The sequence below is a fragment of the Macaca fascicularis genome, chromosome 7, assembly GCF_037993035.2.
Source record: "Macaca fascicularis isolate 582-1 chromosome 7, T2T-MFA8v1.1".
NCBI lineage: Eukaryota > Metazoa > Chordata > Mammalia > Primates > Cercopithecidae > Macaca > Macaca fascicularis.
The window spans coordinates 32,035,436-32,046,638 of NC_088381.1; the positions used below are offsets into that span (position 1 = coordinate 32,035,436).

At 45.6% G+C, this 11,203-nt stretch overlaps 1 protein-coding gene across 2 annotated transcripts in view; it reads right to left on the bottom strand.

The window, feature by feature from the left end:
- PYGO1 (pygopus family PHD finger 1) overlaps window positions 1-8,015 on the bottom strand; it is a 43,706-nt gene extending 35,691 nt beyond the window's left edge. The window contains exon 1 of one of the 2 annotated variants that reach the window (XM_015452866.4): window positions 7,848-8,015. In XM_015452866.4, coding sequence (XP_015308352.2) covers window positions 7,848-7,896 — 49 coding nt within the window. In that variant the 5' untranslated portion in view covers window positions 7,897-8,015. Of the gene's footprint in view, window positions 1-6,865; window positions 7,579-7,847 lie in introns of those variants that run through there. The other variant, XM_015452865.4, reaches the window with a different exon arrangement.
- Window positions 8,016-11,203: the final 3,188 nt, after the last annotated feature.

Sequence of the window (11,203 nt, forward strand, 5' to 3'; positions counted from 1 at the left end):
TGGGAGATTTCAACTGAGCTGAAACTTTGAGGATGAGTATCGCCCAAAGGTGGTAGAAAAGGCGGACAGGTTTAGCAGGAGGGATAGAATATGCAAAGGAAGTTTTAAAAGCAAGAGAGACCACGACAACATTTAGAGAGGAAGTGTGAATACTGTAGGACTGGAGCATAAGAAACAGGGAAAGCACTTCATGGAGTGTGAAGAATAGAGGACTAAGTGGTAGACCTGGGCCAAATCAAAAACAGCCAACATAAGAAAGTTTGATTTTTACTTGAAAGGTAATAGGAAACCACTGAATAATTCTACAAAAGAGAGTAACGTGGCTCAATTGTGTTTGGGGACCACTATGGCAATGCAGCATAGTAGCTAAGAGCTTGGGCCCTAGATTTTGAGTTGTGGCTTTGCTGCTTATTCACTGGATAAACTTATATATGTTACTTAAGCACATACTACTTAACCTCTCTGAATGTCAATTCCTCAACTGTAAACCAACAATAATAATAACATCTAATTCACAGATTTACTGAGAGGATTAAGCAAGAAGATCCATTTAAAACACTCAGAACTAAGTATTTGGTAAGCTATTCATCACTATCAGTGGCAATGTGGAAATGGATTAAGAGGGACTAAGGGGGAAGCCATGAAACCAATGAGAGGGTTACTGAAATAAAGGGAAAAGCAAAACCTAAAATAAAGAAGCAGCTGTGGAAAGGTCAATAAGCCAATGGGTTCAAAACATTAAGGAGAGGCCAGGCGCGGTGGCTCACACCTGTAATCCCAGCACTTTGGGAGGCCAAGGTGAGCAGATCACCTGAGGTCAGGAGTTCGAGACCAGCCTGGCCAACATGGTGAATTCCCCCCTCTACTAAAAATACAAAAATTAGCTGGGCATCGTGGCATCATGTGCCTATAATCCCAGCTACTCAGGAGGCTGAGGCAGGAGAATCGCTTGAACCTGGGAGGCAGAGGTTGCAGTGAGCCAAGATCATGCCATTGCACTCCAGCCTGGGCTACAGAGCAAGACTCCATCTCAAAAAAAAAAAAAAAAATTAAGGAGACAGAAATTCTAGGACTTTGGGACAGTGTTGCGTGGGAGTAGGGGATGGATAAAGATGGCCATGTTCCCCAAGAGAGGGAATATGGGAGAAAAAGCATCATGGACATCTCATGGATAGAAACATTTTATTCCACACATTAAAAACAAAATTCATTTATCTACCCCTCATTAATCCATTCTTCCTTCATTATCTGTAACACCACTCTATCATGGTTTTTCTCCTACCTCTCTGACTCCTTCACATTCTGCTTTTCAGGGTCTTTTTCCCTGCCTTGTCTCCCAAATGTTAGTGTTTCCAAAGTTGATGTTCTCAATGCTGTTCTCTTTTTACTGCTCACTCTCTCTTGTGTGAGCTCATATACTCCCAAGGCATTAATTAATATTCACCTGTTTACTGATGACTTCCAGATCTCTACTTCTGGGTCGGACTACTCAACCCAGTTCCAAACCACATATATCCATTGTATATACTGGAATATCCCAGGATACTCACTCAATGTGTCTAAAACCAAACTCACTTTCCTGATAATCTGCCTAGCTCTTATATGGACCAATTTTAAAAACAAAAACAAAAAACCTTTCCTTCAGACTTTCTCTCACAGGCTCTTCCCCAACCCCCAATTTGCGACTGCATAAATTATGCTCCTTCTCCAATCTTAATCCAAATCCTCTATATTTATCCCATCGAGACAGTCTATATTTTCTTGTAAAGTCCATTTTTAGTAACTTTTATGACATTTCTGTACTATTCCATTCTAAAATACATCCTTATCCCTTCTATGTTATTTCTAACTCTGGTTAAAAGCACTGAAATAAATGCCCTCAACTTCCTTCTTCATCTCTAAATTTTTTTTTCTCCATTCTCTTTTTCTCCAAGACTAAACTTCCATGTGTATACTTGATGCTAATCCTGTTCCCTTAGCTGCAAAGACCTGATTTATGAGAATAGAAAACTTGTCTGTCTCATATCCAGCTACTGGAATAATGACTGTATAGCATATGGTCTATATTTTTAAAACGTGTATTGAATGCCTTATTTACAAATGAATTATCCTCTCTCTCTGGTGCCTTTCCAGTTTTTCCCCTCTCCTTCTACCTTGGGTTCTTCTGTAAATCTACAAATATGTTTAAGTCTTTTTCCAATGAAGAAGAAAAAAGACTAATATTTTCTCTTGACTCTCTTTTTAAGATATTTGCTATGTCTTTCCGTCTACCATCAAGCTTCTTTTAAGTTTTAAGCCACATCTTCATCGTTTAATCTTTTACCACATTTTTTGTTTTTGTTTTGAGACAGGGTCTTGCTGTTACCTAGGCTGGAGTGCATTGGTGTGAACATGGCTCACTGCAGCCTCGACCTCCTGGGCTCAAGGGATCCTCCTACCTCAGCCTCCTGAGTAGCTGGGACGACAGGTACACACCACCATTAATTTTTAAATGTTTTGTAGAGATGGGTTCTCCGTATGTTGCCCAGGCTGGTGTCAAACTCCTGGGCTGAAGCGATGCTCTATGCTTCAGCCTCCCAAAGTGTTGGGATTACAGGCATGAGCCACCACACCTGGCCCCACGTTAATGTTCAACACTTTGAAATGTGGTTTCCTCCTAAAACTGCCTTCTCAAAATTACAAGAGACCTCCTAGACCCTTTCTCACATTTTTATCTCCTCTGATGCTTTCTGCACATCACTTAAGACAAAAGAACACTCACTGAACTCTTCTCCCTCCTCGATTCCCAAAAAGATGCGCTCTTTTATTTCCTATAAATAATCACAGCCCTTACCATGCTATTTGTAGCTATTTATTTGTCACTGTTCTGTACTAGACTTAACAATTTCTTGAAGACAGGTGTCGTATCTTTTTTTTTTTTTTTTTTTTTGAGATAAGGTCTCACCCCAATTGCCCAGGCAGGAGTGCAGTCGTGCGATCTCAACTCACTGCAGCCCCAACCTCCCTAGGCTCAGGTGATTCTCCCACCTCAGCCTCCCAAGTAGCTAAGACCACAGGCACATGCCACCATGCCCAGCTAATTTTTTGTATTTTTAGTAGAGACAGGTTGTTGCCCAGGCTGGTCTTAAACTTCTGAACTCAAGTAATCCACCTGCCTCAGCCTTCCAAGGTGCTGGGATTACAAGTGTGAGCCACCACGCCCAGCCAGGTGTCATATCTTAATCAGTGTATTCCCACTATATAGCACTGTGATTGCTCAATAAATATTTGTCGAATACATGAATGAATATTGCCATCAGATCAATGCCTAAAAGAGTTCTAGGAATACTGGAGAATGGGAGTGTTGGTTAAAATAACGATGACAGTTGACATTCTAAGGGAAAAGGGCAAGTAAAAGCAGTATGAGGGGCAATGGACTATCAGAAAGCAGCATAATTCATGTATTCACGCATTCATTCATCTGACATTTACTATGGGCAAGGCAAATAAGACAATCAAGACGTCGTACCTGTCCTCACAGATCTGTCTTATAATCAAAAGCTGAAGGTTTGGGGTGGAGTGTTAAGAACTGGTAGAAAACAGAAGTAAGATACCACGTCACTAAAGAGTAATTCTAAATCTAATGTTAAAATATAAGGACAGTTTGGAAGACCACAGCCAGCTGCTTCTGGTCTACTCACACCTTTGTGATCTAGGTCTATTAGTAGCAGTTCTCAAACTTCAGTATGCATAAGGAGCACCTGGGGATCTTGTTAAAGATGAAGTCCTGACTCTGTGGATCCCACAAGTCCTGATTCTGTAGATCCACGAATCTATGTTTTAATAAGCATCACAAGTGATGCTTTTGGTCTGCAGAGCATGCTACTGTAAAGTCCTCAGTCATTCATGTTTTAATTTTGCCATATCTGGGTTCTACCTATAATATTACTTTCTTAATAATTCATTTAATTGCTGTATGTGTGTGTTTATACACATAGGTATCTTAGCCTTATCCTAAGCAAGGTATTTGGTGACTTTTTTGTTTTAATACATGTAAAATAAATACACAACCATTAAAAAGGTCTGTCTCTATTACATCAGCATATGGGAAAGTTTGAAAAGCACTGCTCCAGAGTTCATGCCCTGCAAACATCACATCCTGCATGCAGTCTGATGATATAAATTATATTAAATAACAAAAAGTTCCAGGGCAATGAAGTTCAGCAGAATTGTGCTTTGGAAGAGCTCATTATAAAATAATCCAAAAATATTTTTTTTTTTTTTGAGACGGAGTCTCACTTTGTCGCCCAGGCTGGAGTGCAGTGGCCAGATCTCAGCTCACTGCAAGCTCCGCCTCCCGGGTTTACGCCATTCTCCTGCCTCAGCCTCCCGAGTAGCTGGGACTACAGGCGCCTGCCACCTCGCCCGGCTAGTTTTTTGTATTTTTAGTAGAGACGGGGTTTCACCATATTAGCCAGGATGGTCTCGATCTCCTGACCTCGTGATCCGCCCGTCTCGGCCTCCCAAAGTGCTGGGATTACAGGCTTGAGCCACCGCGCCCGGCCCAAAAATATTTTTTAAATGAATGTTCTAATGATTACAAAATGACATTAAGGAAATCCTCCCCATAACATCAAAATATTGACTTTTTATTTTAAAAAGTGCTTTGTCTTTTATTCTGGTACTTAACTCTCAGAATATTCTTGAGCTAACACCAGAGCCAATCCCAATAGCTAAGCCGTAGAACTTAACAGCAGTTGAACAAAATGAAGATATATCTGTGTTCTTGCCCCACAATAAAACACTCATCCATTTTATTTAGAATTACATTTGATTAGGACTGATAATTCAGTTCAAAGGTATAAACTTGATACCTCTTTCTTTTCCTTTAACCCCCAAACAATTTATAATAGTAGGCAAAATTATACAGCAAAAATATCAGGGGAATAATTGTATCTCAGGAAGGTCTATTCCTTAAAGGCTTTGGCAACTCACAACCACAAATAGAAAAGACAAAATATTTCACCAAATTAAAGGTTGTGCTGATATTAAGCCTTTAAAAACAATACTCTTCTCTAAATTATGTTTTCTCTTAAATGGCTAAGAAAATCATTTTCTACCAAAATACTCGAGTGGATGTCTTTTGGATTGTGTGTCACAAGCCAGTTCTATACTTGTTTAATTTCTGGTCACATTGAACAAAAACAAAAATGAACGACTGTGGTCCTTCATCTCTACATCACTTAAGTCAGCTGGAAATTTACCTTATTACTTACTGATTTATAAAGCACTTTACCCTGTTTACCCTGTTTGGATGACTACTGCAATCGCCTCTCTACTAGTCTCCCCTGCTTCAGCCTTTTCTCTACAGTCTGTTCTCCGCACAGCAGCTTACGATGCCCTGTTTAAAATGTCAGCTTACTCACTCTTAACGCTCAAAACTCTGCAGACCTTTTCTCAGAGTAAAAGCCAGTCTTTTAAATGGCACACCAGGCCCTGTAATACACAATCATCCTACAGCCCACAGCATTAAGACTACTGAACGACTGTAATTTTACAATTAAAATGCTGTAATTTAAAAATGGACAAAATGTACTCTTAATGTTATCTATCATCTTTGCTCACTTTTCAAGAATCAAGTAATTCTTGATCCTACCCCTCAGCCCCTGTCACAGGACTCTTTCCTTACTCACTTTGCTGCAGTTACAATAGCTTCTTTGCTGTTGATTGCATATACTGGGCATATTCCAGACACAGGCTTTGCATTTGCTGCAGCTTTCCTGAGAGTGCTCTTCCCACGTGAATCCATATGGCCCTGCTCTATCATTTCCTTTAGGTCTTTGCTCAAACATCATCTTCCAGGTGTGCCCTTTCATGATCACCTTACGGACAATCCATACTTCCCACCCCCACACATATTTCCTCTCCTCTTTTCCTCTTTTGTAGTCCACCATATCACCTACGATTTGGCATTCTGTATCTACTGTTTATCATTTGTTTACCCCACAAGAGGGTGAATTCCTTCTGGATGAAGATCGTCTATCTGCTTTGTTCACTGCTGTATCCCAGGAACAAGAACAGGTCTAGCACATAGTAGATGTTCAATAAATATTTGCTTAATGAACAATATTACTCCAACTCTAGAACTTTCAGTCTTAACCCCATTAAGAGCTAAAAGGCATCCCCCAATTTCCGGGTGGCATTTGACTTTCGTGAACTTATATGCAGTATCTTTTGTTTGACACACGGTTCCCTCTGATTTTTCTTAGATATGTGCAAGAAAGATGAAAATCAATCATGCATAACACTGATTTTAGATAATTTCTTATCCATAAACCAATAGAGAAAATGCCTTCTGAATTTGTAGCTTCTCCTCTTAAACCTAAGGAACATAAACTGAGTATCTGTTGCCTTTGCCGCGTGGGGGGGGGCGTTGGAAGGGGGCCAGGAGAGACGTGAAAGCCCAGGAGCCCTTCTTCAAGAGCGTCAACTCTTGTGCACTCCAACTTACTTTTTTGAGGGGGTGGGCATCGTTCGAGGTCTCTGCCAGGGGGTGTCTGTTTTTCACCCTTTGAGGTGCCTATTGTGCTGTGTCTTGAGAACGAGGAGAGGTGGGCGAGGAGGGGGTAAGAAGGGATGCTGCGTGCGGCTCCAACTGCCTCCGAACACAAAGTCGGGAGGCGAGGGATCCGCGCGGGTGTCTCGGGGGCCAGCGGGCGCCCGGGCCGCGCGGTCGGATCGCAGCCTCGGCCCCGGGGCGCGGGCGGGACGCGGGCTGCGCGGAGTTAGGCCCGGACAGAGCCCCATGGCCTCCCGGCGGCCGGGCACGGGGCCCCGCGCACCTCACTCACCCCGGTTCCCCCAATCCGGCACCCTTCTCGGTTACCTCGAACTCTCTTCAGCGAAATGGGATCCTTCTCCTGTTCTGCTGACATTACAGACCGCAAAGCATGACTCCCCCCCAGGCCGCGGGAATTCGGTCTCTTTGATGCTGCGGCGGCGGCTCCTCCTCCTCGCGGGGCCGCTGCGGCTGCGAGGCAAGCCTCGGAGCCGAGGCACGGCCGAGGGCGGTGGGGACGCGGGCCGACTTTGCAAAGTTTGGGAGGAGGACGAGGCCTCGGGGCGGCGGGGCGGCGTGCGGGCACCGGCGGGGCTCAGCGGCGGTGGCCGGGAGCGCGGCCTGGGGGCGGCCCCCGACCCGGGACCGGCATGTGCTGAGGGCGAGTGCGCCGCCGCCGCCGCCGCCGCCGCCGCCTCCCACTCCTTCTTCTTCGCCGCCGCCGCCGCCGCCGCCGCCTCAGGAGCCGCTGACAGGGGAGGCAAGAGGCTGGCGGCCCGGCCCTGGCGGCACACTCACAGCGCCCTCTGAGGAGGAGGTCTGCTCTCTCGCCGCTCCCGAGTCGCAGACACAAAAGCCCCCAGACTGGAGCCGCCTGCAAAACCCGCTCTGGGGCGGGCGAGGGACGTGGCGCGGCCCCGCGGCTTCCCCGCCCTGAGCTCCCCAGCCCCGCGCGGGGACGGGCTTCGGGGGGCGGGGGCCGCTGCCTCGTCCCGCTGCGCCTCCCGCCACCGCCGCCGCCTCGCGCTCCGCCTCGGCCCAGCCCCCACGGCCCGCGCGCGCCTCTCGCTCCGCGCCGGGGCTCGCGGGCCCGCGGCTCTTGCAGCCCGGACGGGCAGCGCGCGCCTAGGGGCCGCCCCGCCCCGCGCCGGGCGCTCCCTCGCAGCCCGCCAGGCCCGAGGACGCCAGACCCTGCGGCTGACGCGACCGGGCCCAGCTTTCGCAAGGAAAGGGCATCTCCGAACTTCGTCGGAGGCCACAGCAGCCGGTATCTCGGCCTCGCAGCCAGGGATCGCAAAGATGAACGTACCATGCGAGGAAACTTTGTAAGCCGGAGCTGGAGAGTTCTCGGCGGGCATGTGGGAATCCAGATTCCCCGACTCCGTGTCCGCGTGGCCGTGGTGTGGACACCTGTTTGTGGAATGCCTCCACTTGGTATTTTAACGACTTGACTCTTCAAGAAAAAGCGACGTAGAATGAATATCAGGACGGTGTGTGTGTGTGGGGGGGTGGTGTTGAAGCAGTGACGCGGCTGAATCTCATTTAGACGTTAAATTTTAGGAGGAACACCCCCGGTGTGATTGTAAATTAGATGTGATCACCCGTCCACATTCTTCAGTTGGGCTGTGTGACCGGAGGCGACTTGGGTAACCTCTCTGGGTCTCAGTTTTCTGGTCTATAAAAGGCAGTGGGGCTACATCTCGAAGGTTTCTTCTAGCTCTGACATTGTTTAACGTAGTTCTACGAAATTGTTTTCCCTGGTTTTTTGTTGTTGTTGTTGTTGTTGTTGTTGTTGCTGCTAGGTTTTCTAGTTATCCACTGGGCTTATTTTGATGTAAGAATCACCGAAAAGCACTCATGAAGCGTGGGAGGACATAGAAATAGCTACAGACTGGAGTCTCGTCCTTCCAGAGACAGACACCCAACTCATTCAGCTGCACAGTGTCCCAGAGAACAGATGTAAACATGAAGCCAACGTACAGCCTCAACAGCTGCATACCAGACAAGCGCCACATAGTGTGGTCCGGGCCAAATGTAACCCTTTATCTAATCAGGGTGGTCTGGAATGATGGAATTCCTGATTAGAAGAGTCAGACTAGGACAGGCTAGGGAAAATATTCTTACAGGAAGCACCCCGAGGAGAAGGTTCCTGCTAACTAGAATGTAACCTCCATGCAGGCAGGAATTTTGACTGCTTCGCTGCTGTATCCTCTGGTACCTAATAATGACTAACACATAGTAAGTGTTCGAGAAAATGTTTACTGATGTATGAATAAACAGACTTCAAGTGGCCCTGGAACGACTGGGATGGCAGGGCTTTGGTAAGAGTAATAAAGCCGAAGCAAATGGTAATATAATAGATTGGGGGCCGGGTGCGGTGGCTCACGCCTGTAATCCCAGCACTTTGAGAGGCAAAGGCGGGGCGGATCACGAGGTCAGGAGATCCAGACCATCCTAGCTAACATGGCTAAAAAGACAAAAATTTAGTTAGGCGGGTGTGGTGGCGGGCGCCTATAGTCCCAGCTACTGGGGGGCTGGGGCAGGAGAATGGCGTGAACCCGGGAGGCGGAGCTTGCAGTGAGCTGAGATGGCGCCACTGCACTCCAGCCTGGGAGACAGAGCAAGACTCCGTCTCAAAAAAATAAGTAAATAAACATAAACATAAAAAAGCAGATTGGATCTGATAGTTTACCTTATAGGGTTGTTGGAGGAAAATTTGAAAGCACTTTGGTAAGTCAACAAAGAAATGAAGGCCAGGCATGGTGGCTCAGGCCTGTAAATCCCAACACTTTGGGAGGTTGAGGCAGAAGGATCACTTTAGCCCAGGAATTTGAGACGAGCCTAGGCAACAAAGCTAGACCCTTCTCTACAAAATAATTTTTAAAAATTAGCCAGGCATGGTGGCATGGGCCTGTAGTCCCAGCTACTCAGGAAGCTGAGGCAGGAAGCTCCCTTAAGCCCAGGAGTTAAAGGTGGCAGTGAGCCATGATGACGCCACTACACTTCATCCTGGGTAACAGAGCAAGCAAGACCCTGTCCCCGCTCCAAAAAAAATATGGAAATGACATGTTTTCATTTTATAACTCTTAGTGCAAGGAGAATGGCTCAGAAAAATCATTGCTAAGAGATTTTGAGTTCTTTATTGTAATTCCCTAAAACTAGAGACTCAGAAATAGTAGGAAAATCAAGAGAAATGAATTGGCTTCTTTTTCATGATTCATCAAGAATAAAAAGACCTTCTTACTTGGGCATAGTCTTTTAGATCGACTTTACTTCCAAATCTTGATGGCTTGCTTGCACATAATCAGAATTACCTGGAGAGCATTCCAAAATTTCAGATTCCTAAGTCCCTCCCCAGATTTCCTCAAGTCAGAATCTCTAGACGTCTGTTTTTAAAGGCTCCCTAGATGATTCAAAAGCAATGAGCTGATTTGATGACTTGCATTTATCAGCCATTTGGTGTAAAACATTGTCACCCAAAGATATACAGAGATTGAGACAATGGTTCCTGTCCTTAAGAATTTCACAGTTTGGGGGAGGAAGTAGAGGTTTAAGGTAACATGAACAATGCAAAATGCCAAGCACTGCAATAGACTACCGTGTCAGCAGAGGAGAGAAACCCTCAACTCAGCTTGGGAGGCAGGAAGCTGATGATGTTTTTAGGAGAGCCTTAAGAAGAACATATAGGAGGCTGGGTGTGGTGGCTCACGCCTATAATCCCGGCACTTTGGGAGGCCGAGGCGAGTGGATCACGAGGTCAGGAGTCAAGACCAGCCTGGCCAAGATGGTGAAACCCCATCTCTACTAAAAACACACAAAAAAGCCAGGCATGGTGGCAGGTGCCTGTAATCCTAGCTACTCAGGAGGCTAAGGCAGAGAATTGCTTGAACCCGGGAGGCAGAGGTTGCAGTGAGCCAAGATTGTGCCACTGCGTTCCAGCCTAGACAACAGAGAGAGACTCTGTCTCAAAACAAAACAAAACAAAACAAAAACATATAGGAGTTGTTTCCAGGGGTTGAGGGTAAAGGTTAGGTAATGAGGAGTTATTGCTTAATGAGTACAGTATTTCAGTTTGGGATATTGAACATTTTCTGGAGATGGACAGTGGTAATAGTTACACAACAATGTGAATGTAATTAATGCCACTAAATTGTACCTAGTGGCTAAAATGGTAAATTTTATGTTACATGTATTTTACCATAAAATGGTTGAGGTGAGAACATGTAGAAAATAAAACAGATTGCAAGGGCAAATGGAGTCTTGTAATCAGAGGGAACAGAGTTTCCAAAGGACAAGAAAGGTGAAAACATATGAATCTTTTGGAGACTGTAAGTAGTTGGAGCATAAGGTACCCTTTGAGAAGTGGCAGGAGCTGATTCTGAGGAAGTAGACAAGAGGCCAGACCTCTGAAGGGCATTGCATGCCACACCAAGAATTTTTGATTTTATCCTGAAAGCAATGGATAAACATTGAAGAGTTTAAGCAGGTGAGTGACATGTTTAGGTCTGCATTTTAGAAAGATCATTCTGGCTACTAGGTGAAAGATGGATTAGAGAGGCACAAAACATTAGTATCTTAGTCTATTTGTGCTGCTATAACAGAACATCAAAGACTGGGTAATTTTTTTTTTTTTTTTTTTTGAGACGGAGTCTTGCTCTGTCGCCC